Source organism: Wickerhamiella sorbophila (assembly GCF_002251995.1).
Source record: "Wickerhamiella sorbophila strain DS02 chromosome Unknown contig1, whole genome shotgun sequence".
In the NCBI taxonomy this organism is placed as follows: Eukaryota; Fungi; Ascomycota; class Dipodascomycetes; order Dipodascales; family Trichomonascaceae; genus Wickerhamiella; species Wickerhamiella sorbophila.
This window is the reverse complement of record NW_020193984.1, coordinates 1,356,243-1,381,282: the sequence shown is the minus strand read 5'-3', so window position 1 is coordinate 1,381,282 and position 25,040 is coordinate 1,356,243. Positions and strand designations below refer to the sequence as shown.

The window sequence follows — 25,040 nt, the reverse complement described above, 5'->3', positions numbered from 1 at the left end:
CAGAAAAAATACCGCCACTATGAGCTTAGTCTAGCAGACACATATACCGCGCAAGTATAAAAAACACGTTGGGTGTTTAAAACTCAGTTGCAGCCACTCTTACGGATCTGTGCTTCCGTTTACGTCAGCTGCATGTGAAGCACGCATTATCAGCTTCCGTTGGCAGACACGCTCGGTCCGTTTGGACGTGGCGGCGTGTCGGCCGGGAAAGAAAGCGCGGCTTGAAGTTTTATTCGCGTATTTTTTTTATCTGGCTATCTAAAACTGGGCTGTCGCGGCAGTGCATCTAGAGCCCGAATGCGAGGTTCTTAGGGGCAGCTGCAGATCCAGTGATGTCGGTAACATACGCCCTGGTAAGGCCACCGTCAACGAGGAAATCCTGGCCAGTTACATAAGAGCTCTCATCGGAGGCCAGGAATACCGCAGCCTTGGCCTGCTCAATGGCCTCGCCGAATCTGCCCATAGGCAGATGCACGGTGCGGCGAGTGCGTTTCTCGTCGGTGTCCAAAAAGGCCTGCAAAAGAGGCGTGTTGAGCGGGCCCGGACACAACGCGTTCACCCGGATGTTCTTTTGGGCGTAACAAACGGCCAATTCCCTGGAAATAGCCAGGACGGCGCCTTTGGAGGCGGTGTAGGCGATCTGAGGCGTCGCTGCACCCATAAGGCCAACGAATGATCCGGTGTTGATGATTGATCCGGGCTTTTTGTGCTCGAGCAACGACTTAATCGCTGCCCTGCAGCCATAGACGACACCCTTGACATTGATGGCCTGTGTGAGGTCCCAGATCTTCTCCTCGGTGTTCAAAATCCCGTTGTCCTCCGGGTGCATAATGCCTGCGTTGTTGAACATGACGTCGACTCCGCCCCATGGTTCGCACACCTCAACTAGTGCCATAACCTGCACTTCGTTAGATACGTCAGCAACCTTGGCCACCAGCTTGCCCTCAAAGGAACCAACAACCTCCTTAATCTTCTGCTCCGCCGCCGTGAGACCCTTGTCGTTCACGTCAGAAATCACCACGTTGGCGCCCTCTTTGAGAAACTGGATAGCTGTCTCCAGGCCAATGCCTCCAGCGGCACCCGTAATGATAGTGTTCTTGTTAGCCAATCTTCCCACCATGATCAACGTGTAAGTGTCAAACGTTCCGGGGGAGCCAGCTGCCTTTTAGGTACCGAGGGCTAGGGCTTCAGCCGTTCACCGTAGTCATCCTGCACCGTTCGTATCACTTGGGAAACCCACTTGTCCGTAAATTTCCCAGTCGAGACGTTTTGGTAGTCCAATTTTTGGTTTTCCAGTTAGACTGCCCCCAGTAGTTGCAACCGGCCCTCCTAGCTCGCCGCTGTCCCAATCTCCGTCCTTGCAATCCGTATATGCATTTCTAATCACCGTCTGCAGGGAGAGCTTCACAAACTTACCTACTAACTTCCCTCCATGTCGTGGCTCAATAATGTGCGGGAGAAGTTTGAAAAGAACTTCACCAACACGCCCGCGTATAGAGATTGGACAATGATAGCCGGAATTGATATTGACGGACAACTTAGAGGCAAAGTCGTGAAAACGGAAAAGCTAGTGCGCGCAAAGGGCGCCGTTGGGTTCTGTTCCGTGGTGTTTGGGTGGGATCTCAACGACGACAAGTACACGCCAGAGCTAGGCATTTCCAATAGCTCTAATGGCTATAGAGATATTGAAGCGGTGATTGATGCCAATTCTTTCAGAAACTTCCCCTTTCAACCGGGCAAACAAACCTCATTGGCTTTGGTCTACTTTGCCAACACTGATGGAACGCCACTTGCGCAGGATCCTCGTGGGTTATTGAAATCAGTGGTCACACGGTTCGATGGCCAGCATCCAAAAGCTGGTATGGAGCTGGAATTCTTCAATTACAACGAGTCGGGTCCTTCAGTGCTAAAAAAAGGCGGCCGAGATCTTGTGCCGCTTACAGTGGGCATGCATGGATATTCGGTTTATCGACCAATGATGGGCAATGAGTACTGGAATAAAATTCTAGACTACTCTAACGAGTTTGGTATTGATATCGAGTGTCTGCATTCAGAAACCGGTCCAGGTGTCTACGAAGTGGCTCTGGAGTATGCAGACGCCTGTCTGCTCGCAGATCGGGCGACCTTGTTCAAACTGGCATGTCGCAAAGCAGGCACTGAAGTGGGCAATGTAATCCCTTGTTTTATGGCTAAGCCCCAAAGTGATTTGCCAGGCAATTCGGGGCATATCCATGTTTCTCTAGCGGACGAGTTCAATTCTAACATTTTCTCTTCGGAAGGCGAGGCGGACCCGCCCTTCCCAGAAGTCAAATACCTAAGTCAGGCAGGCCAGCACTTTTTGGCTGGGCTTTTGGATGGTCTCGAGGACGTGATGATCCTATTTGCGCCTAACATCAATTCCTACAAACGGCTAGATCCGAATTTTTGGGCACCTACCACCATATCTTGGGGTGCTGAGCACCGACTGACCAGTATCCGGTTGATTGATGCAAAGCCCAATGCTAAGGGCTGCCGATTCGAAGTTCGCATTCCTGGTGCAGACGTGGTCCCCCACTTGGCCCTGGCTGCTATTCTTGCTTTGGGTCACCGTGGTATGGCAGCTGAAATGCCTCTCAAAACTGCACCAACACGCTCCGAGCAAGATTTCCTCAATAGCCCAAAACTGCCATGCACTATGCAAGAGGCAATTGGCAAGTTCAGTGCCAAAACTAGCGTCGCTAGAGAGCTTTTTGGCGACGACTTTGTCGACCATTATACTGGCACTCGACTTCATGAGCTTGAAAAGTACAATCGTGCCGTTACCGATTGGGAAAAGGTTAGATACTTTGAGACCACTTGATTCCCGTGTAACCTTAGGCTGTGAAGTAGTACAAAAATTATTGATTCACGAAATATCATCAGGATATATAAGAATTTTTTTTAAGTGCGACTAATTGAGCCAGCTGAGTGGGCAAAGGTCGCAGCCACAGTCGCAACCGCAATCGCAACCGCAGTCGCCATGATGCTTGTCACAGCACACAGGCACTGGGGCAGCGAAGCACGGAGCGCAGGCTACAGGAGCACAGACTGCCTCAGGAGTGGGAACAGCTGCGGTGAACCCGGGGTAAACCAGATACTCTTCAGTGCGCGTAAGAGTGTGCGTGTGCTCGGGGTAAAATACGCGGGTAGCAGTAGAAAGATGAGTGTCTGTGTAAGTTTGTGTCCACACCTTAAATCTGGTGTTGACGTCAAGATTGGTGTAGGTATTGGTGTGCGTGTGCACCTTTGTCTTGAACTTAGTTATGGTGGCAGGGCTCATATAAGGAGGAGGAATCTCGTAGACAGGCGGGAGCGGCTGGAGCGGCTGGATCGGCTGAATTGGTTGGATCGGCTGAATCGGCTGAATCGGCTGAAGAGGATAATACATAGCCGGGGGTGGTAAGCAGTTGGAAGACTGGCATCCACAATCCTGGTGATGATGTTTATGCTTCGAGAAGAAATGCGTGACGCGATCCAACGCTCGCAAAGGTGTGTCTACAAGTGAAGCATCCTCAACGTTCTCAACGTTCTCAGCGTTCTCAACACTCTGCTCTGGTGCAACTTCTGCATCAAGATCAGCATCTGGTGTATAGTTATCAGCCAATGGAACTGCCATGACTGCTACTGACATCAGTAGTAGAACATGCTTGAAGATCATTGTCTATTGCAACTTAAGAACTTTGACTAGAAAACAGGGGTCTTTTCAAATTTATAGCAAACCATATGATAGCAGTCTGCAGGATTTAATTTTCCTATTCAGGGGAGTAGATCTACCATACAAGACAATTCGTATTCAGGAGTTGTCGACTTGCTACATCGGGAGAAATCTCGATGGAGTTCATGCATGTATCACACAGGATCTATATCTGGAAATGATTTGCTAGAGATCATAGATCAGATTTTCATGTAATTCTGAAGAGACCTGCAAATACCTGAAAATACCTGAAAACACTGACATGTTTTCAATTTCTTATAGCGGTTTGTTGTCATATAGTCTCAGATTAGAGTGCTACGAGGCTGGAGATTGGAACAAAACAGTGCAAAACAAGGAGAAAAACGAAGTTTAAATTATAAGACGGTCTACGAATACCAATGAAAAAATTTTAGTGCGCTCACCACAGCTTAATTAAAAACATGTTTAGTTCTTAGGAGCAGGAGTGGTAATAGCAGCATTAGCCTTGTTACCGACTGCGGAGGAAAGAGTCACGAAGTGTGTGCGCGTGGTGGTCAGAAGATCAGTCAGGAGCTCAGCACTCAGGGCCGGAGAAGTAACAGCTGGCTGGGCAAGAGGGGAAGGCGAAGCGGTAAATGTTACAGTCGACACAACAGTGTGGGGGGGCTTGTGGTGGGTCGGGTGCTCGCAGCCGGGCTCGTGAACGTAGGGGGGCTCGTGAGCGCAGGGAGGCTCAGCAACAACGACACACTCCTCGCAGGGAGGGTTGCAATCGCCGCCGCATCCACCTTTCTTCATAGGGCAAATGCAATCAAGCACATCCTTGAAGCAGCAGCCGCACTTTTCAGCGGGGCAGCATCCTCCACCGCAACTGCTAGAGCCGCATTGATTGCAAGGCTCGACGGGAGTGCAAGCAGGAGGCTGAGCGACCACAGTCACAGTGCGGGTAGGGCGAGGAGCTGGCGCACGGGTGTAAACAACGGTCTCAACGGTCTCACAGCAGCAGTCAGAACCAGAGTTCTTGCAAATACCACACCACTTGCTGGGGCAGAGGATATCCTTCCAGCAGCAACCGCACTTGAAGGGGCAACCACCGCACTCCAAACAGCTGCCACAGTCACCACCGCAGCTATTGCCGGAGCACTGAGTCTGCGGCTGGCAAGGCTCAACGCGAGGAGGAGGGGGAGGAGGAGCGCACTTGGGGGCGGGAGGAGGGCACGGGGGCGCGCGCTGGGGTGGAGGAGCACACTTGGGTGCCTGGTTGCGGCTGCATCCTCCGCAGAAGCAGAAGTTGTTCTTCAAGTGCAAGTTGTCAACGGAGGCTTCGGTAATGGGATTGGCGCGAACGGTAACAGCGTGCTTGTTGTCGCAGACAGCATCACCCCAGAACATCTGGGCCTCACCGTTCTGGGCAACGCAGACAGTGGCTTTGTTGACACCGTGCTCGGTCAAGGAAGCATCAGAAGTCAAAGTGAAACTGTCGTTTCCAGCGGTGCCGGCAACCAGAGAGTGGTCGGGGCGGACCTGGAGACCGTGGATAAGGTTGTCCTCGCTGAGGCTAGCAACAAGGAGTTGCTCTTCACCATTGGGGGCAGCGAGCCAGATGGTTCCATCAGCCTTAGCGGTCAAAGCCTTTCCTTCAGGGAACAATTCGGCGTCGAAGGCGGTAAGGGAAAAGAGCGAGTTGGCAACGGGAACGGCCATGGCAGTGGCGAGGAGGGCCTGGGCGATAGCGAGAGAAAGGAACTGCATTGGAATGGATAGACTTGAAAAGAAAGTGATGATAAACTTCGGTTGTCTCCGCGGTTTATATGGCTGTCGGGGGAGCCAGGCGCATGTGCAGTTGACTTCCCGACGTGGTATATTTACGAGATATTGCCATCAATCTTTAGAAAAATCTGTTTTTGGGTGCATTTCAAGAGATTCATGCAGCCACAGTGCACTCCGCAGATTTCGAGATACCCTTATCGTGAGCAGAGTGCTGGTGCGATCTACTTGGGAAACTAGTGACATGCGGTCTGCTATGTATCGCTTTTGAAATCTTGATTGGCGCTGGGAATTGCCGATCTAAGAAAAAAGGGCCAGAAACATGCTTGTTAATATACAAGCTGGAAATGGGCTAGAAGAAACACGCCCATCGATTTGGCCCACTACCATCAGATCCCACGAACCCATGCACCTCTTCGATCTAAGCTCCCGCAGCTGCAGCAGAGCAGTTGTAACTTTATAAGCCACCCGTCGGAATCTTTGAGCTCTTATAAACTTCTATGCTATCGTTATGTACTGGATGTTTATTCTAGTTTGTATTCCGCGCCAATTTTGCTATCTGCACGGAAATACCACAATACCACATGACCGCTTGGATCTGCGTGCTTTGTAAGGCCCCCCCATCCCCCATGCATATTGATGAACGGCTAGAATATAAATTAGATAAATGCATCGGGGGCTGACTTCTTAACAACAATGTCGTTTGAGAAAACTCTTACCACCCCCAACGGTATTAAATACACCCAGCCTACTGGACTGTTCATCAATGGTGAATTCGTAGCCTCGAAGAGCGGCAAGACCTTCGAGTCTATCTCCCCCGCTACCGAGGAAGTGATCACTGAGGTCCAGTACGCCAACGCCCAGGATGTCGACGCCGCCGTCGATGCCGCCGAGGCTGCCCAGGAGGCTTGGGGCGAGATGGATCCTGATGAGCGTGCAACTTATATGTTTAAGCTTGCTAGCGCCCTCGAGGAGAAGTACGAGCTGTTAGCAGCTATTGACTCTTGGGATAACGGTAAACCCTACTCTGCCGCCAAGGGCGATGCGCAAGCTGTTGCCCGGATTTTCCGGAATTACGCTGGCTGGGCCAACAAGAACCATGGTGATGTCATTGAGACTGATAATAACCATTTCAGTTACACCCGTCACGAGCCGGTTGGCGTGTGCGGTATGGTGATTCCCTGGAACTATCCTTTGCTGATGCTTTCTTGGAAGATTGCGCCAGCCATGGCCTGTGGTAATACATCCATTCTCAAGGCTGCCGAGAGCACCCCTCTTTCTGCTCTCGTTTTCGCCAAGATCTGCCAGGAAGTTGGTATCCCCAAAGGTGTAGTAAACATCCTTACCGGCTTTGGCGACGCAGGCGCTGCCATTGCCAACCATGACCGCATCATGAAGGTTGCATTCACAGGATCTACGGCCACTGGTCGCAAGATTATGGAGTGCTCTGCCAAGACCAACCTGAAGAAGATCACTTTGGAGCTTGGTGGTAAATCCGCCAACATTGTCTTTGACGACGCAGACATTGACAATGCCATTGAGTCTACTTTGAATGCTATTTTCAGTAACCAGGGTGAGGTGTGCTGCGCTGGCTCTCGACTGTTGCTGCAAGAGGGTATTTACAACAAGTTCCTCAAGCTTCTTGCCGAGCGGGCCGAGAAGCTAAAGGTCGGTGATCCCTTCGACGAGAACGTCTACTACGGTGCCCAGACTAACAAAATCCAGTTTGAAAAGGTTCTGTCGTACATTGAGTCTGGCAAGCGAGAGGGTGCCCGTTTAGTGACTGGTGGTGAGCGGTTGGGCAACAAGGGATACTTCCTCAAGCCTACGATCTTTGCTGACGTCGAGGACCACCACACCATTGCTCACGAGGAGATTTTTGGTCCTGTTCTTGTTGTTTTCAAGTTCAAGAATGTTAAAGAAGCCATCAAGCTTGCCAACTCCAACGCTTATGGCTTGGCAGCCGGTGTGCACACCGAAAACGTTAGTCGTGCTCTCTGGGTCGCCAATCATCTGCGTGCGGGCTCTGTTTGGGTTAATACTTACAATGCAACCCACTATAACGTTCCTTTCGGTGGCTATGGCTTGTCTGGTATTGGCCGCGAGCTGGGACGGGATGTTCTCGCCAACTACACCGAGACCAAGGGCGTTCGCATTGCCAACATTAGAAAGGCGATTGAGTAAATAAAATATATGTTTCATCCTAAATACATGTCTTTTTTTTGTTTTGAAAATAAAGAGGAAAAAAAAAAAACCTCAGGCGTGGGGTGCCTGGAATCCTTGCAAGGCTTTTTCGTCTGGGCTAGGGGTCATGCCGTTTTCTCGCAGGTGTGCAAGGTGTAGCCCACGTAAGCAATCATCTGACCCAAGGATCAAATGTCCCATCCAATCACAAACACTTTTCTTACATTCACAATCATGTCTTTTAGCTTGCGTCTGGCTCGTCCCACTTTGAGAGCGATTGCCCGCCCCGGTATGACCAGTACTGCCACCCGTGCTGCCGGCATGCGTTTTTATTCTGATGATTCTCTCAGCTACGAGGAGTTCACTAAGAAGTACGAGAAGGAGTTCGACGAGGCCTATGACCTTTACGAGGTCCAGCGTGTGCTCAACAACGCTTTTGCCTACGATCTGGTCCCCGCTCCCACTGTCATCGAGCGTGCCCTGAAGGCTGCTCGCCGTGTTAACGACTACGCTACCGCCAGCCGTGTCTTTGAGGCTCTGCGCTACAAGGTCGAGACCCGTAGTCAGTACGACGCCTACCTTGCCGAGCTCAAGGACGTCCGTGAGGAACTTGGCATTACTCTCCACGAGGAGTTGTTTGAAAAGTCCGAGTAAATTGTCTTTATTTAGGCCCGTAGAAAGCTAATCTCTCTCCTATATCCACCCGTACCTGAATCCACTGGTCTTGGTCATGCGATCTTGGGAACTTCCCTTACTAAGTGTATTTGCTGCCCTGCCAACTGGCTTTCCGGGATGTGGGGTGTGAATTATGGCTCAGCTAGTTGACTTCGTGAAAGACTGCCTGTGTAAATGCATCAATTGGTGGTTTCCTCCGCCTATACGTGTTATATGTGCTGCCCACAACGTCCCAGAAGCAGCAGAGTCTGACATGTTCAGCGTCAAGACAATCCACGACATTGTTCTGGATCCAGCACCTCCCGCGGGGCTGCCGTGGATCGAGTACTCAACGCCAATCTTGAAAAAACATGGCCTGGTTTTGGGCTATGAGTACAACTTTGGAGACGGGTCTTACCTTTGGTCCTTTTATGACCCAGCATATCTTGGAGAGTACTCTGCAGCATTTGACGGAGACGCCCCGGACACGTTTGATATGTACACTAAAATGATTATTGCTGGTCGAGGTGTTTTGTTTCTCGGCTCCGACCAGCGGCTCGTAGACTACGGATTAGATGAATAAATAGCACTCGACTCTGCCCAGCCAATAACTGGGTCGAAATTTTCCCTCCGCCAGTTTTGTCATCACCAAACCATGGCAGGAGCACTTCGCAAGGACCCCGCTATCGAGCAGTTCGGTCGCATGCGCGACAATAGCAGCCAGTATTTCCGCTTCAACAAAAAAACTGGTCCTTTCTTGTTTGCCGTTGTCTGTCTTCTGCCCCTCGGCGTCGGCTACCTGTCGTATCAAACCCACGGCCAGATTCAACTGGCTGGGTTGCGACGCGACCGGCCCTTTTTCCGTCAGTTCAAGCAGCCCGAGACTGAGGAGCCTGCTAGCGAGTAGATATAGCTATTTATGATAAACTTAGGCATTGTGTATGGGTGCCTAGCTAACCAGGCTAGAGCCGCCAACCGCTCAGAGTGACTGTTAGTGCTCTGGCAGTTGCTGTTGAACCGTGCAACACCCGCCCGAAAGCAGTAACGGCCCCGCCCAGTAAGCTAACCTGATACGTTGATTTCATTTTATAGTTAGTTATATATGGTGGCAGACTAAGTGCGATACCACATGCGGGTGACCTTCTGCGTCCGCATCTTCTTTTGCAACTGGAAAATACCATAAAGTAAAGCCTCAGCAGTAGGCGGGCAGCCGGGAACGTACACGTCAACAGGGACAATACGGTCACAGCCGCGAACAACAGAGTAGGAGTAATGATAGTAGCCACCACCATTGGCACAAGAGCCCATGGAAATAACCCAGCGTGGCTCGGGCATCTGATCGTAAACCTGACGAAGAGCAGGAGCCATTTTATTGGTGAGAGTACCAGCAACAATCATGATATCGGACTGGCGGGGCGAGCCACGGAAAATAATACCCAGGCGATCCTGGTCGTAACGAGGAGCAGAGGCGTGCATCATTTCAACAGCACAGCACGCCAAACCGAAAGTAACCGGCCAGAAAGAGCCCTGACGACTCCAGTTGGCAATCGCGTCCAACCCAGTCAGAGCGTAGTCCACAGCGCTGCTCGCCTTCTGCTGGCTGGGCAGAGGCATATCCGTGGCCATATCAGGACGTGTCTGAAGACTAGACATAGGTGCCGCCCGCAGGCCAAGTCTCACTGCGCTAAAGGCAGGAACACCGTTCCGAGTTACCGTCCTAAGCATAGTTGGGTAGGTTGTGATTGGTTGACAAATCCACTTTTTCAAAATGGGTTTTCTCAGCAAATCCCCGGGCAAAACGTAAGGGAAGGAGTAGAGGCACAAAAAAAAAATCAATATATATTGAATTAGCAAAACTAAAAAGAACAAAATGAGGCGTGTTGTCGTTGTCGTAGACAAGAATTAAATAAAAGGAGGGTTGTCGGAGTGTTATTCAAAGGCGAACTCGGGCTGGAGGAGGTCCATAACGTCCCATCCACCGTCCTCGGTCTCGTCATTCCAGCCAACAGCAAACTCTTCCATGTTCGTTACCACTGATCCTATCTTGGGGGTCCCCTCGACCGCGTGGTCTTGGATCGTGGGTGACGTACTTTGAGAGAGCGCAGAGGCCGTTTTAGGGAATGAGTCAAGCGAAACGGTGCTTGCCACGTTCGTCTTTGAGCCGCTTTTCTCGTAAACCCCATTTGAGAAATGGCTGGGATTGAACACTGTCCAGGATGCTTCATCCAGCGAGATCGCCGACACCCGCGATTGCAAAGATTCGCTTCGCGATCCTGATCCGGGCGACGACAGCGGTGGGACCGGCCGCTGCTGTGGAGACCACGACGGTGGAATTCCAAAGCTCATGGACTGCGGCTGGTCTTCTCGTGTTGTCAAAACTTCGTGCATCATGGGCGGTGGCGGCTGCAGTTGCTGGGGTGCTGGCGGTGCCCGATGGTGGTGTTGATGCGGCGCAGGCGCCTGGGGTTGAACATGAGGGGAAGGATGCAATGGTCGTCGGTTTCGGGCACCGAGCGCAGCCGCTCCGGCTTGCGCTGCAAAATGTGGTTTATTGTGCTGTTGCTGTACAGAGTAGTTCACGAACCCGTTCCCATGGTAATTTGGGGGCTGTTGCCCATTATCCATCATTAAACCAAGACCGTATCGTTGGTCTGCGGTATTTTGCATGCGAACTGGTTGCCGTGGCATCTGCTTGGGCATACCGCCGTTTCCAGGACTGAGATAGTAGGGCTGCATGTTCGGTGGTGGCTGAGATGCAACTGCAGCAGCCGACACTGCCAGAGATCTTGGTTGGCCATTCTGCAACAAGTGATTATTGGGCTGCCCGCCTAGCTGCATGTGGCGTACTGGCTGGGGTCGCATATTCTGTGTGCTCGCCTTGGATTTCACTGACGGCTGGGGGTTCAGTTGCACTTGGAATTGCGACATGGCTAAAGACATTTCCGGAATGGCCTTGGATGACTTGGATGTCTTTTTGGGCGGCACAGTGAACTTCTTCTTCTCTTGAACGAACATACCCTTGGCAGGTGACATGTCGCTAGCAACTGCAACAAGCTTTGTAGATGAATGCATTCTCACAGCTGGCGTGGGAGAAGGTTGCGCCGATGGGCGGCTAATCTTCGTCCTTTGTATTGTGGAGCTGCCATTAACAACAATTGTTGATGGCGACCCATTCGCAGGCTCTCGGCGAACCGGCGTCGATGTTGGTCCGCCTTGACTTGCTGCCGCGGCTGCTGCCGCGGCCGCTGCCATTGCATTCGGCGTCGACGACGGAGGGGCCATATTTTGCCTTAATGGGGTCATGCTTTCACGTTGAAAGCTTGCTTCAGAATACTCTTCAACGGCTGGATAGAGAGCTGTTGCTGCCGCAGCCGTCTGCATATTGTTGGGTGCCTGCCTCATAGGGGTACCGAATTGTCCAACAGATTGAAAATGCCGAGGTTGTCGGTTCATCTGAATAGAAGAAGTTGTCATGGACTTGGTTCCACCGTTCGTCAATGAAGCCGTCGTCGGAGGGGGGCTCTTGAGCTCCTCTTGCATGTTCAGCAAACTCTTCTTGCTTCGAAGTTGCTGTCGGCTAGGTTTCTTCGCGATCCTTGCCTGGCCTTTCACTTTACTATTGCGTCGTTCATCAGGCGAAGGCCCTCGTGATGCAGGTCGCGATCGATCGCCTGCCATGCTTCCCCGTCTGTGGGGTGAGGTATGTACCAGGCCTGGCAAAGACGAAGTAGAGGAAAACCGCGACAAGTTTCGAGGGGGCGAGTGGACCGGAGCATTAGAACCAGGAGAAACAATGCCGCCGTTAACAGAACCAGCTGCTGGAATGGTGGGTGGGGGGTTGAGCGTGAGCGGCGGGGTGAGCGGCCAGTTCATACCTTCCATCTGCATAGCTCCCTCATCCTCATAGTCGAATATGAATTGGAAATCAGCATCGGTCTGGTCCATAGCCTCATTATCAATAAGTAATTGTGTGTTCACAAGCTCCGAGGGCACATTATCAAAGTTGTGAATACCTCCGCCATAGTGGAAAGCTGGGTCGCCAGCAAGGTTGGGCGGAGCCACTCCTATTCTGTGTCCCGGACCTTGCTGCTGCTTTGATGGGAGTGGTATTTGTGAAAAAGATCCTGCTGTCGACATTGTGCTAGAATCCGATGTTGCGACCAGGTCGGCTGAGGAGGTCACCTAAGGACCAAAAATAAAAATAAAATAAAGGGTTTGCAGGGGGAAAACCTGGATAAAAATGCGTCTATTACACCTTTTAGCCGATCACAAGTGGCTATCAATTAGAGTAATAGTAGACCGGGTGAGTCTGGGGCTATTGTTTTGATGGAGCACCTTGTATGGGGGGGGAAGACCGTCCTCAAAACACGCAGAGAGATAGCAATGGCGTCCTGAATTCAGCCTCAAGAATTGTACCCAGGTAATATATGGTTCCTAGTGTCCAGAAACAAAATTGTTCTGCTTCCACCTAAAGCAATCTAACGAGCGAAAAAAAAGATGGGTAAGACAATAGTAGTCGGATGAAGATCAACAAACTCGGGTAGTAGGGGCTTTGTCAGCCCACACTTCCATGCACCTCGGGTTACCCGGCCAGACTTGGCATAGAGAACAAACGGCAGTAGGACGACACGACAATGGATAAAGCAGATCTAATTATAACATTCTACCTCGAAATACTGAATCATCACTTTGACCTACATCTACACCCTCTCGGTCTTGATCGAGCATTTTGGTTTTGTCTGCTCATTTCTACAGATTCCAATATTCGCTGCAGTTGCGGTCCAAACTTTTGCATATCGCTTAGACCATAACGAAAGAGGTACCTGGTTACCTAAGACAGGAGGCAGCCGGACAAATATAGCGCTTGGAATGCCACGATGAGCTAAATACATTGTGAATAAGAACCAAGAAATAGCGTAAATGAATGCTACGGTAACGTGTGTTTACTTATTTTTTTAACTCAGAAGCAGCACATTCTGGCTCTACTCTGTTGACTTGGTTTGGCCGTTGTATTGTTACGACTGTTAATCAGCAGGCGTGGGCGGTTGTTTTCCAGTTCCTGCCACGAGGAACCGGAACAAGACCCATATGATCTTAAATTAAAAAAAAGCTGTAAACAACTAGGCACCAAACATCGTATTTATAGGTGTTTGTGTGATAATCTGTTTTTACTATTTAAATCACTATAAAAAAGCAAGCGGCAAACGTTAGTAGCCGCACTGGTTAGGGTACTGGCGGTTGTCCAGCGGTTGTGGGAACAAACCGTTTTGAATTAAACGTCGAACGTCCCACTCAATAGTGCTTTCTGTTTTGTAGCTCCAGAAGATCCAGCCGTTGCCTTGATCGTACGCATCCATCTGGGCCTCAACATAGCGCCTCGTCGCCTGCTTTTTGTCCTCTGGCCACGAGCTGACGTCGTTAATGTTGGCGCAGCTGCCAATGTACTGGCTGTTTTGATATGTCGCATCGTAGCGGGCACCACGATAAACACCATTCAACATAGGAGAGCAATCGGTCAGTGCTGCAGACCATTCACCTGTAACTCTCCATTTGTTTTCCTGGCTATAGGATCGGCCGATGTCACATGCGGTTTGGATATGCTGATCCCAGGTACGCTGGAGTTCTCCGACGCTGAATACTTGATACTGATGATGGTCAAGAACCACATTCCAGTAGCCATCGTTGATGTCTAGCCAATCATTCATAGTGCCAATAGGCAAAAAGGCATCGTGGATGATGACACCTTGGGATCCCTGGCCACGAACGTCCTTATAGCCGCCCTCATAGTATTCCTTGATCTTGTTGACATCCAGTGAAGGCCCCAGAGGCTCATTCACAAGCTCAATGCCACTGATAACGTCGTAATAGTCACTTCCAGCGTACTTTTGATTAATATTAGAAAGAGCGGTGTAAGTGTCCTGGATGTTGGACCATTCAGGGTTTTGCCATTCCAACGCATCGCGTAAACCACTATTGTCAAATCCATTTTGAGAGCCAGGGACACCATGCAGATCGATCCAGACCTTGATATTATACTTGCGGGCCCAGTCCAGGGCCTGGTCCAGGTACTGTTCTTGACCCTGGACATAGGGGTCTTGATCGCGAGCCAAAAAGGCCCAGTAGCCGATAGGAATACGAACAGTGTTGAATCCCCATCCAGCAATTTGAGCAAAGTCCGACTCTGTGATCCAAGTGGCCCAATGCTGCTCAAGCACCTCCTTCGCTTGGTCTTTACCCAGCTCCTGGGTCAAATGATATTCGTCCACTGGGATCGCATTGTCAGGGAATGATGTGAATAGTGAAGGCGTCATATAGGGCTCTAACACGAACCAACTGCCCAGATTGACGCCGCGTACTTTGTCAGTATCGTAGTTGAATCCGGGAACTTCAGAGCGACCAGAGATCGAGATAGGGTCTACGGCAGCACTAAGTGCAGTAGCCGCAAAGGCAAGTGATAACCAATTCATGATGTGTGACAAGTAAAAATCGTGATAAAACCAAAACGTGTTATCCGTAATCTTAATTGTCAAGTTGCAGCGTTCCTCAAAATTCACGTTCCCGAGAATAAATTTAAAATAGAGTACCCCTGCAGGCCGTGTCTGAAACGAAGAGGGTGTGTTAGTTGGGAATGAACGGTTCGGCGAGTGGTGTCACAGTAATGATTTTACGCAGCTTCACTTAATTAAGATGACTTTAGCTTTATATAAATTGCCTGAGTACCAGCACGATGACGTTACATAGAAACCACGCCTGCCTCTCGCCAGGTGCTTCAGATATGCATGAGCTAATATATCTTTGCAGATGAGCGTGCCGCAGTGGACAACGAGCTAGAATGATCGCTTCGGTCGACGTTGCAGCATCACTTTGAGTACCTGAGCACCCAGAAAATCTCAGGCTGCTACGTTATCATTACGCGTAGCACATAAGGAAAGTTCCGAAAAGGGGCCTCGAAAATTATCTGTCAAATGCGATGCTGTGGGAACATACCTGCTCACCCTTGGGTTTGGGTATGTGCTCTTCTATGCCAGCGGCAGGTCAGGGCAGATATTAGTCCCACGCTGGGGATGCCTGAGCTTAGGGCGGGCATTGGAGAAGCCGAAGCTCACGGAATAATATGTAGTTGACATACCGTATGATATCGTGTCTAAGAAATATACAGTTAGCGCTTTGGTACCACATATCAGGGACCCACTATATCGTGGGTTGGGCTATGGATCGACAGTGATGGATCATCATCGGCATTCCTCCCCTCCCCCACCAAGTGTAGGGCCGCCCCATGAACTTCGCTGCGGGGTGCTAGGGCATGACGCTGTCTGGCAAATTGGCCGGACAAAGTTTAACTTAAACTGAGTTGCCTTGCAAAATAATATGGAATTGCTCAGTGCAACTCCGATATGGCAATCCTCGTCTATTGTTTCAGCGTGTTTAGCAACTTCCTGTTTGGGCCAACCTTAGCATACCTCCAGAGCCAGCCCCTTTCAACAATAGAGGCTAGCTGGTTAATAAGGGGTTTGTCAGCTGATTCCATTTTTTTCGAAGGTCGACGACGACTGTAATGACCGGGACAAAAAGTCTACTAGTAGTGGGCAGATCGTCTAGTTTAAGCGAAATATTTGAACATTCGAGTCAATTTGGCTTCAAGCCAGATGCAGTTTTAAGTTTAGGAGCCAAAGACGTAGAGATTCCAGCGGAAAGCGTCCCTGTCTTCTTTTGGGATAACACCAATAAAGTCATCGATTTTAATGGTATAAAAATAGCATTTGCCAAATCGTCGTCTCCTGAACTCGAAGGCCCCGTCGACATTTTGATTTCACCAACGCTGGCCTCTGCAGAAATACGTGGGGTCGGTGAAAAACTCACTCCGTGGTACCACTTTGTGCCCGGAGCGTACTACGAAGTAGAACCGTTTTACTCCAATGGCCGCGGAACAAGGCTTGTGTCGCTTGGTCCAGTGGGGTCATCAGAAAAATGGGCTCATTTAGTCCAGATTGGCCTGAACGTTACACCAGCTCGCCCGTCAACAGGAGTGAACTTTTACAATGTCAAGGCCAGCCATCGTTCGGATTTGGTGTGGGGCGAGCCTGAATTGAAGCGAGCCTCTCAACGCAGCAATGGGCAATCGAACGAAAAGCCGTCTAAAAAGCAGAAACGTGCATGTTACATGTGTCTGGATTCACCTGCAGCAACTCAAGAGCTGGTTGTAGCCACTGGTTCACACGTCTATTTATCTACTGCTCGAGGACCCATCCAGTGCGAGAAGGTCATGGCACAACTAGGCTGTGCTGGCCATGTTTTGCTGATCCCGCGCACCCATATACCCTCGATTGCACGTAATGGTCGTAGCGAAGACCAGCTTGAGCTTCGAAAGTTTGAAATTGCTTTGGGAAGCATGTACAGACAGCATGGATTGGAACCTGTTACATACGAGTTTGTGAGAGACCGAACAGTTCACGGCCACACCCAAGTAGTACCGATCCCCGCTTCAGCCGTGGACCAAGCGCTCCAACAAATGCAGAGCGCTATCGTAAATCGTGGCATGCCATTATCTCGACAGCCGCCAGCCGGAGACTACCTGGTTGTCAGGGTGAGTGCTCAGCCAACTATTTATGCCCAGCTGCCGTTTCGGGACGTTGATTTGCAGCTGCCTAGAGCTGTCCTATGCAAAGTGCTAGGGCTCGAAGACCAGGCGGCAGACTGGAAACAGTGCATACTCGAGAATGAAGCCAAGGATGCTCAAGAGACCCAGCAGCTTTTCGAACCGTTTAATTTTTTAAATACTTAGAACTTGCGTAACAAGTAGTCTCTTCTTATCAAAACTATTAAAATGAATCATCTAAAGATCGCAGCAAAAGAAGAGGGGGAGAGATAAAGACCGTCAAGGTTCTCCCTAAGGGCATTCAGTACACTTGGAAAAGAGAACCTATTAGACATGAGCATTCTCTTCCAGATAGTCCTTAGGCTCGTCAACCATAATGGGCTCGTCGACATCAAAACTGCTGTCATCGCCACCAAACTGGGCTTTGCTGGAGCGCTTGCCGGCCATATCCGGAATGTAGAAGCGCAAATCGATACGCATCCACAAATACATGGAAAGAACCAAAGCCTCCGTGGCACCGTAGAAGACGTACATTACGTAGGGGTGCGACGCCCAGTAGTTGTAGTGGAAAGCTGGATCCATGACTGATTTGCTGCGCTGGAAAGAGCTTGCACAACGGAAACAAGTGTTTAGCAGCAAGGTAGTACTACCAATCAGGACGGTAAGAATGGCAGTTAGGATCCTGGGGCTATTGGGGTTCATTGGCTTGTAGTAATTTTCGTGCAACCCGTGAGCAGGCGGCTCACGAGAGGGCATAATACGGATGGCATCGGCGGCACGGGTACCCTTGAAGATCTTGCGAACTGAACCCTTGGCAGGGAAGTAAAGGGGACTGGCGGACTCAATCCAGTAAGGCTGGACAACCGGCGGCAAGTCCTCAGTGGGCGTCTTGCGACGCTTGAGAGGGTTGGGGCCAAGCTGGCCAGGCTTGAAAGCGTAGGCCAAAAGCAAAGCACCAAAAGGCAAACAAGCATAAACAACATTCAAGACAGCGGCAGCCTGCATGACATTCTGGCAAATCATCCATGAGCTGGGACCGAGGAAGTAGAGGAACGGGAGAGCCTCACCCACAATGGCCATAGCGATTAGACCCAAAACAAGCATGTACGTAAAGTTGAAAAAAGCAGTAACCCACCACGCGGCACCAGTTTCGGGATGGCGCCAAGTGAAGATACGGTGGGCCAAAATTTTATTCAGTGCTAATAGCACAAGTTGTGCAACTTGAATAAACACAATGGAACAGATACCAAGATTGATATTGATGATATTACCATTCCATGCCAAACGACAGGCATAACCAATGACCTTGAGGATACAGAAAGCACCAAGACCAAAAAGGAGGAAGAAGTTGTGACCCCGCTTCGTGTTGCGCGCCGTGATGTAAAAGCATGCCAATGCAAGGACGCCGAAAACCGAAATAAACAAAGCGGAAGGACCACGTTCAATACCCTTGTGCTCTGGATACGGATAGCCGCCAAAAATATTGGGCAATTCCGGAACGATAACATTCAAAGTTGTTGGGGCTAAAAGATTAGGATTCATACTTTTGGCCCAGTTGATAACGTATCGAATGCCAGAGCCTATCACAGGCGTTCCTGTGTAGTTAAAATAGGTAGCCGCGAGTGGCGTGATACTGTTGAGGAGTTTGGAACTGTCCATGTTGTATCGCGATCAGAAAAGCTACGGGTGCTTGGATTTATACCCAGAAAGGGAAGACCTGGCCTGAGGATGTGTCAGAAACCCTATGTATAGCCATGCAAACCGGGGTGGGGAAAAAAACAGAACAAAGGTTAGGGTTAAACGAAGTTATATGGAAGGGTTGGAGGGCAAAGAGGACAGAGGCAATGCGGTTGTTTAGAATGACCTGGGAAATTGTCCGAAACCCGGATAGAGACTAGATACTTTATTTGCAATTCATCAATTCCAATATATGAGGTCGATCGCTCTAGACTATGACTAGACGCACTACCCCGCTCACAGCAGGGATAGGGCCGGCGTTAAGTCTTCGTGAAGGTGGGATTGGCGAAGCCCTAAATGCTTGCTCAGATAGAAGCCGGGTCATTCAACTCCTGTAAAGGCCTTGTGTGCTATGCGCACGAAAAAGCTCGTTACTTTGCGTGGCTACATTCCGAGCCCATGTGGTCGTAGACAGTGCAAGTGGAAACTCGACGTCTGCCAAGAGTCTTCATCTACTTTTCTTGCCGACATGTTCCTGCAGCACAGGGTTTCTTCTTGTTACTCATCTATGCTAATTTGTGAACGCGTATAGGTGTTTCAATGCAAATCCCAAAAAGCTACATCTGTTTTAAACCAATATAACTTCGACTGTGTAGAGAAAAGTCTGCTATTTACTTTTGATCCCATTTAATTCCGGATTGGTGTGCGTTAACAAAATCAATTACCCTTTTGGGCTTCTTCAGACAGGATACTGCTGCGACCAACTACAGGGACAGGGTGAATAACCCCACTCATGGTAACGCCGTAGCAAGTAGTTCTGTGGATTTTTGCGCAGTATGGTCGTCTAGAGGTGTGAATATTCGATATCGTAGAGATCTGGGGCGTTCACATGCTTGCGACGCCCAGCATCAAATGAGGGGGTTGCATCAAGCGTGCTGCTGCGACAGCGCTCTTTGATTCGGCTCGTATAAATTCAATTGTACATATATAACTGTGTAGCACGTTTAGCATGATTTTCGTAGAGTCGCTTTTGAGTCCTGCGGAATAATTTGCCCGTCCGAGCGTTCTCCCATCAATCTCGAATCCACCCCCACCTGAGTACGCGTAAACAGCGGTGAAACATCAAGAACAGCACGCTCTAAATATAGTTCGCGCAAATGCCCAAGTGCTCGTTCCACTCTAGGTTTAGCTTTCTTCAGTTTTTTCATTTTATATAATTCTTAATGTTGTATTTCGGACTTGAGCTGAGAAGTATTATGAGCTTCTGCTCTTTTGGGATGTAAACTAAAATAATTTTTTTTTTCGGTTTTCTTTTTTTCGCGGTTTTTCTTGTACTTGTGCTCTTGTCTTTCATATCTCTTAAGATACCATTTACTAGCTTCTAACAGCTAGTCTTCAATCGAAGATTCTCCTCGATAAGGCGTTGGTTGTCTGCCGTCAATTTTTCGACCAGGACTTCGAGCTCCGAGATGCGGGATTTGACTCGCCTAGACCGCCGTGCGGCCTCGGCGTTTCGCGCTCGTCTCAGCTTGGCCTTGTCGGTATCGGACCGTGCAACAATAACTGGCGTCGTTGTTAACGGAACGACCGGCGAGGCCAACTCGGGTGCTCGTTGATCGGGCATGAACCCATCATCTAGCATGGGGCCAGGAATGCCTTCCTGTTTGCCCATGAGAGGTGATTGGAACACATCCAATGGCATTGGGTAAACCGCGTCAGCGAATCCTACCGCCAGAGGGTTGTACAACTCTGGGGACACGATGACGGGCTCGGGCCCTGGACTATAATATCTGTGCAGACTCGCGGGAGATCCCCCGACTGACGAGTTGTGGTCGCAGTCGGGGGTGTGACTCTTTGCCTTATCAATGGAGTTAAACTCGTTGGGAATTGAACTTTCGAGGTTGCATTGGCTTGTTTGTTCTGAATTCCACTCGTGGGGTAGTTCAGTGGAGAGCAAATCCGTGAAGATTTCAGGGTATTGCTCGAAGGGGCTAAGATACTGCTCTAACGGCGACAAGGGCTGTTAAGGGTGCGACTAGTTTCTAACTTTTCCTGATGAAGCTTGTGTTCAAGAGGCTCGATGCTGCAAGTGTGCTTGGACTTGTACTTGCAATCGAATTTCTAGCTGAAACTGAATGACGAAAAAAATCGGGGGCTTAGGGCTCCTTTTATCTTTGTCACCTTCACCCTGCAGGGTGACTTGGTGCGCATGCATAACATATTGCTTGTTTGGGAGACGCGAATCGTGGAACGCGATGTACCACCTGAAATATTGTGAAATGCTGGCGAGTTTATCTGTTTATCTTTATTTCTACTAACTCTTATTGGCAAAACGTGTGCGTCGCCTGTGTTGACACTCGCCAATGCATCTGGCTATTGTAGGGTGATGTTGCGTTAATCATCCGCCCTAGGACAAGAAAGTTTACATGAGCACAACGAGGCGCGGTCCCCCACGTGCCATTGCTATGACTGATTCGACCCTTTAATACTCGTTTCCATCGCTGTTGGGAGCGTAAGATTCGCCACCGTCGGATTTTCAAAACAGATCTTTCGCAGCGAACGGCTCCTGGAGGTTTGGTTATGCAGTCACCAATGCAGATGCACTGATGACTGCTTGAATCGAGCGAATATAGCCAATTCCTCCGCCCGCACCCCGCTTACGTAAGGATATCACAGAGAACAAAACCACCTAAAGAACCAGGGCAAACCCGGAATAATCACCGCCTGCTTACCTATCGGCCCTGATGCCTAAACCTCGCAGAAAAGTCCTGCGGAAGCCGTCACGGCCGATTCAATCGAATGCGGCTATTCAAAAACTTCTAGATGTGCAATCGGAACGCAAAAGATCAACTTCGTGGTCCGAGGCAGACGTGGACGATGAAGAGTGGGGGGTTGCACCGCCGCACCCGGACGGCCAGTCTGATGAAGAACCAGGTGAAGCTGGCGAAGACGGAGAACCAGAGTGGACGAAGGATGCTGGGTTGGACTCCAATCTGGGCACCTTAGGCAACTTTTACGGTCAAAAGCCTCGATACGCGGTCATATTCAAGGGCGCAATGATGTCATTCACCTCTCGCTTTCATGCCAATTTGGATCTCATCATGTCTCTGAAGTTGTACCCCAAAAATTCCACGGTTCCCGAGCGACCATTGGAAGCCTGGCAGCTCAATGAAAACGAGGTCCTTGTCTCGTTCACCCCGGAAGGCTACGCTGAAATTCTCGGCGTGCGTGTTATAAGACTAGGCCTGGCCGCCTATCATATTATTCCTATTCGGGTCACTGCTAATGCCCTGGTTGTTCGTTTGGCAACTATGGAGTATGCAGATGAAATCGACGTCGGTGAAGACGACCCCAGAGACCCGCTGGTCGCGGCATCGTTGGTACCAGGTCTCCGCAGATCAGAGTACACGCAGGTCATCAACAAACAAATGTACTACGGCTATTGCAACCAATACAATGATCCTAATGCATTCAAGGGCCTGGAGGATGTTTTGGCCAGGTACAAAACATGCTAGCAATATTATTTATTACGATACGGACAAACGATTTTTTAAAATTTTCTTTTCTTTTTAGTCCAACACGCCGGCCCAACCAAGTACACGTAGCGAGCCAACAACAATGAAAATAGTGAAAGGTAGTGTGAGAATAGAATAGCCCCAGAACAAGATGCTGGCCATTTCCAGCTCGTAGACATGGTTCAATTGGCAGATCTGGGAGAGCTGAATGGCAGGGGGAGAAACAGTGAGTAAAAACATCGCGACCAGGAAGATGGGATCGTCCATGATCGAAATGCCGAGATACCGGACTGCCAGGGCTATGCCGGGTAGAAGGACGAGGGCAGGTAAAACCATGCGGCTGAACAGCGAGGCAAACACCATCTCGTTATGGCGGGGTGCTTTGCGCAAATGTCCATTGTCTATCGTTGGTGCCAAGTTGGCACCCAATGTCAATAAAATGAGGGGAATAGCCGTGCGGCCAATCTGGGTGATGGCCAGGCCAAGGGTGTTGGCTACAAATCCGCCCTTTTCGTACAATTCGTACTTTGCGGGCGGGATACTGGCAACAATAACCGCTGCGAGCATTGCCCACAGTGGAGGATTCATAAACTGATACAAATCACTCACAAATGTGCGCCAGACTCGTGTTTTTTGACTGGGCTGTACAGAGGACGGATCAACCACGGTGGGGAGTGATTCCTCGTTCGGGTCTGCCTGCCCCGCAAGCAGACTATTGTAGCCCCACGACCATCGCAGCATCTGGCCTAGCTGCTGGAATATCAACAAATAAAGAATGCCCCTGGAAACAACCTTATCAGAGTTGTCGCCGGGAATATCCGGCCAGCGCAGCATGGGCAAAGTATTGGCCAGGGCGATTGTCACAGACACAGGAAGAGAGTTTGAGTTGCCAAACACTGCCATTGCAATAACGAATTTCGTCTCGCGCTCTGTGAATTTGAAGAACCGCGAACATGCTCGGCCCGCCAAGTAGGACACTCCCGTCATAACGACAAAAAGGACCGGAATTACCGATACATCTACCAAGGTAGACAGACTCAAGCTTGAAGCCATTTTGGAGAATACCAGACATGGGGTTGCCACCATTACATTGAGGCTGGACAAGTTGATCTGGGCGGCTCTAGTGAGAATGCCCTTCCGGGCCGCCCAGTAGCCGATCAAACAAATAATGATTGTCTGCGTGACAGCTTGTAAGGCCAAAAAGGCCACCTGTAAAGAAGAAAAACTAGGCTCGTCGTCGTACACTATAGCCTCCGGCGCCTCCACCATGGGCGGAGTTCCAAGCACACTCATTTGGAGCCAGTTCAGGCTCTCAACAAAGGCGAATACGATCTGGGACGTAATATTGGAAAATCTTTGTGCGAATTCAGTAACTGCCTTGAGCTCTCCTCCCAATAACTTCCTAGTTGGGGATTCAATTGGTCGGTTGAGGCAAGTTGCAACTCCCAAAGCCTGCGGAAGGGTACGGTTAGATAGGCGAATCGAACAGGTCGCCCACGTGGGGGGCGCGGCGGGGATTAGATTAGAGTTGATGAAAGATGCTTTGAAACTAACCAAAAGAACGTTTAGGAGCATAGAGGCTATGGGGTTGACTATTTTTTAGCTTTCTCGGGCTTCAATTCCTTGACGAATGGGATAAACTCTGGCTGACCAGGCAGGTACTTGCGGAGCACCTCAGGGACCCTGAAGCCGTCCTCGGTTTGGTAATTTTCCAGAATGCAGCACAGGGCGCGCTCGGTGGCACAGAGAGTGGAGTTAAGGCAGTGCACGTACTTCTTTTCCCGCTCGTTCATCTTTTTCACGCCGCAGCGGATCTCCAGATTGCGCGACTGGTAATCGGTGCAGTTGGAGCACGAAACAAGCTCCTTGTACTCCTTCTGGAAGGGGAACCAAGCCTCGAGATCGTACTTTTTGGCAGCAGCGTTGTTGAGCTCGCCTGAAACAATGGCAACAACCCGGTAGGGCAGCTTGAGCGACTTGTAGAACTCCTCGGCGGACCCGATCATGCGATCAAACTCTTCCCACGATTTGTCGGGCTCGGTGAGGCAGAACTGCTCGATCTTCTGGAACTCGTGCACACGGAAAATACCCCAGGCATCTTTGCCGTGCGAGCCTGCTTCGCGGCGGAAACAGGATGAGTATCCAGCGTACCGCAGCGGCAGCTGCTCGGCCGGCTGCTCAAACCACTCGTTAGAGTGATATGCGGAAATGGGCTGCTCAGAGGTAGCAATCAGGTACTTTTCGTCCTGGCCGTCAATAACTTTGTACAGCTCCTCGTCAAACTGCGACAGCTGAGCAGTACGCGCCATGACGTCCTTGTTCATCATGACCGGAGCCTGCAAGGGACAGTAGCCGCGCTCCATCAAAAACTCGAGACCATAGTTGATTAAAGCCTGGTTGAGGAACACACCCCACTGGCGCAAGAAGTAGCCACGGTGACCAACAATCTTTGTTCCGCGCTCCGGATCGTAGCCGTTAAGGCGCGTCAGCACCTCATGGTGAGAGTGCTTGGCAGGGAAGTTGCTCACATCGACGCCCTCAGGAGCCCATTCACGCACGAGACCGTTGTTGTCCTCGTTGTCGCTGACGGGCACGCTGGGGTGGACGATGTTGCCTACGGTGTTGACCTTGGCGCGGAGATCCTGATCTGCCTGCTGCTCCTCAACAGTGAGCTTCTGCTTGGCAACAACGATCTCGTCCTTCTCTTTGAGCAGCGCGCTAGCATCCTCCTTGGCCTTGAACTTGAGCCCGATTTGCTTCTGCAGGGCGTTCTGCTTCTTGTTCAGCTCGTCGAGGTCGAACCGGATTCTCGTCCAGTTCTTGTAGTCGGCAATAATTTCGTCCACAAGCTCTACGCTGGCGTAGCGTGCCTTCTGCGACTTTCTGATCTCCTCAGGATTGCCTCCTTTCTCCTCAATAAACTGAAGAATATCCAACATTTTGTCGTCACGGGGTG

At 50.2% G+C, this 25,040-nt stretch overlaps 16 protein-coding genes across 16 annotated transcripts; 6 read left to right on the top strand and 10 right to left on the bottom strand.

Annotated features, from left to right (window-relative positions):
- Positions 1-286: 286 nt before the first annotated feature.
- Positions 287-1,120, bottom strand: B9G98_00833 (Glucose 1-dehydrogenase; the record flags this gene model as incomplete). Its single annotated transcript, XM_024807391.1, has 1 exon — positions 287-1,120. The coding sequence occupies one exon, from the start codon at positions 1,118-1,120 to the stop codon at positions 287-289; it is 834 nt and encodes a 277-aa protein (XP_024663159.1).
- Positions 1,121-1,432: 312 nt separating this feature from the next.
- On the top strand, positions 1,433-2,839 carry B9G98_00832 (Type-1 glutamine synthetase 2; the record flags this gene model as incomplete). Its single annotated transcript, XM_024807390.1, has 1 exon — positions 1,433-2,839. One exon carries the CDS (start codon positions 1,433-1,435, stop codon positions 2,837-2,839), a length of 1,407 nt encoding a protein of 468 aa, XP_024663158.1.
- Positions 2,840-2,929: 90 nt separating this feature from the next.
- B9G98_00831 (hypothetical protein) lies at positions 2,930-3,676 on the bottom strand (the record flags this gene model as incomplete). The annotated part of the gene is made up of 1 exon (XM_024807389.1): positions 2,930-3,676. One exon carries the CDS (start codon positions 3,674-3,676, stop codon positions 2,930-2,932), a length of 747 nt encoding a protein of 248 aa, XP_024663157.1.
- An 809-nt stretch (positions 3,677-4,485) lies between these two features.
- On the bottom strand, positions 4,486-5,443 carry B9G98_00830 (hypothetical protein; the record flags this gene model as incomplete). The annotated part of the gene is made up of 3 exons (XM_024807388.1): positions 4,486-4,588; positions 4,631-4,840; positions 4,911-5,443. 3 exons carry the CDS (start codon positions 5,441-5,443, stop codon positions 4,486-4,488), a joined length of 846 nt encoding a protein of 281 aa, XP_024663156.1.
- A 711-nt stretch (positions 5,444-6,154) lies between these two features.
- B9G98_00829 (Aldehyde dehydrogenase 5, mitochondrial) lies at positions 6,155-7,642 on the top strand (the record flags this gene model as incomplete). The annotated part of the gene is made up of 1 exon (XM_024807387.1): positions 6,155-7,642. The coding sequence occupies one exon, from the start codon at positions 6,155-6,157 to the stop codon at positions 7,640-7,642; it is 1,488 nt and encodes a 495-aa protein (XP_024663155.1).
- Positions 7,643-7,876: 234 nt separating this feature from the next.
- B9G98_00828 (Cytochrome c oxidase subunit 6, mitochondrial) lies at positions 7,877-8,296 on the top strand (the record flags this gene model as incomplete). Its single annotated transcript, XM_024807386.1, has 1 exon — positions 7,877-8,296. One exon carries the CDS (start codon positions 7,877-7,879, stop codon positions 8,294-8,296), a length of 420 nt encoding a protein of 139 aa, XP_024663154.1.
- Positions 8,297-8,570: 274 nt separating this feature from the next.
- B9G98_00827 (hypothetical protein) lies at positions 8,571-9,203 on the top strand (the record flags this gene model as incomplete). The annotated part of the gene is made up of 2 exons (XM_024807385.1): positions 8,571-8,855; positions 8,901-9,203. 2 exons carry the CDS (start codon positions 8,571-8,573, stop codon positions 9,201-9,203), a joined length of 588 nt encoding a protein of 195 aa, XP_024663153.1.
- A 206-nt stretch (positions 9,204-9,409) lies between these two features.
- B9G98_00826 (NADH-ubiquinone oxidoreductase 19 subunit, mitochondrial) lies at positions 9,410-10,021 on the bottom strand (the record flags this gene model as incomplete). The annotated part of the gene is made up of 1 exon (XM_024807384.1): positions 9,410-10,021. The coding sequence occupies one exon, from the start codon at positions 10,019-10,021 to the stop codon at positions 9,410-9,412; it is 612 nt and encodes a 203-aa protein (XP_024663152.1).
- Positions 10,022-10,225: 204 nt separating this feature from the next.
- Positions 10,226-12,433, bottom strand: B9G98_00825 (hypothetical protein; the record flags this gene model as incomplete). Its single annotated transcript, XM_024807383.1, has 1 exon — positions 10,226-12,433. The coding sequence occupies one exon, from the start codon at positions 12,431-12,433 to the stop codon at positions 10,226-10,228; it is 2,208 nt and encodes a 735-aa protein (XP_024663151.1).
- A 1,070-nt stretch (positions 12,434-13,503) lies between these two features.
- On the bottom strand, positions 13,504-14,763 carry B9G98_00824 (Glucan 1,3-beta-glucosidase 2; the record flags this gene model as incomplete). Its single annotated transcript, XM_024807382.1, has 1 exon — positions 13,504-14,763. One exon carries the CDS (start codon positions 14,761-14,763, stop codon positions 13,504-13,506), a length of 1,260 nt encoding a protein of 419 aa, XP_024663150.1.
- Positions 14,764-15,851: 1,088 nt separating this feature from the next.
- B9G98_00823 (hypothetical protein) lies at positions 15,852-17,078 on the top strand (the record flags this gene model as incomplete). Its single annotated transcript, XM_024807381.1, has 1 exon — positions 15,852-17,078. The coding sequence occupies one exon, from the start codon at positions 15,852-15,854 to the stop codon at positions 17,076-17,078; it is 1,227 nt and encodes a 408-aa protein (XP_024663149.1).
- A 141-nt stretch (positions 17,079-17,219) lies between these two features.
- B9G98_00822 (hypothetical protein) lies at positions 17,220-18,551 on the bottom strand (the record flags this gene model as incomplete). The annotated part of the gene is made up of 1 exon (XM_024807380.1): positions 17,220-18,551. The coding sequence occupies one exon, from the start codon at positions 18,549-18,551 to the stop codon at positions 17,220-17,222; it is 1,332 nt and encodes a 443-aa protein (XP_024663148.1).
- Positions 18,552-19,950: 1,399 nt separating this feature from the next.
- Positions 19,951-20,271, bottom strand: B9G98_00821 (hypothetical protein; the record flags this gene model as incomplete). Its single annotated transcript, XM_024807379.1, has 1 exon — positions 19,951-20,271. One exon carries the CDS (start codon positions 20,269-20,271, stop codon positions 19,951-19,953), a length of 321 nt encoding a protein of 106 aa, XP_024663147.1.
- Positions 20,272-21,313: 1,042 nt separating this feature from the next.
- On the top strand, positions 21,314-22,084 carry B9G98_00820 (hypothetical protein; the record flags this gene model as incomplete). Its single annotated transcript, XM_024807378.1, has 1 exon — positions 21,314-22,084. One exon carries the CDS (start codon positions 21,314-21,316, stop codon positions 22,082-22,084), a length of 771 nt encoding a protein of 256 aa, XP_024663146.1.
- Positions 22,085-22,138: 54 nt separating this feature from the next.
- B9G98_00819 (hypothetical protein) lies at positions 22,139-23,377 on the bottom strand (the record flags this gene model as incomplete). Its single annotated transcript, XM_024807377.1, has 1 exon — positions 22,139-23,377. The coding sequence occupies one exon, from the start codon at positions 23,375-23,377 to the stop codon at positions 22,139-22,141; it is 1,239 nt and encodes a 412-aa protein (XP_024663145.1).
- Positions 23,378-23,676: 299 nt separating this feature from the next.
- On the bottom strand, positions 23,677-25,023 carry B9G98_00818 (Serine--tRNA ligase, cytoplasmic; the record flags this gene model as incomplete). Its single annotated transcript, XM_024807376.1, has 1 exon — positions 23,677-25,023. The coding sequence occupies one exon, from the start codon at positions 25,021-25,023 to the stop codon at positions 23,677-23,679; it is 1,347 nt and encodes a 448-aa protein (XP_024663144.1).
- Between the last annotated feature and the right edge of the window lie 17 nt (positions 25,024-25,040).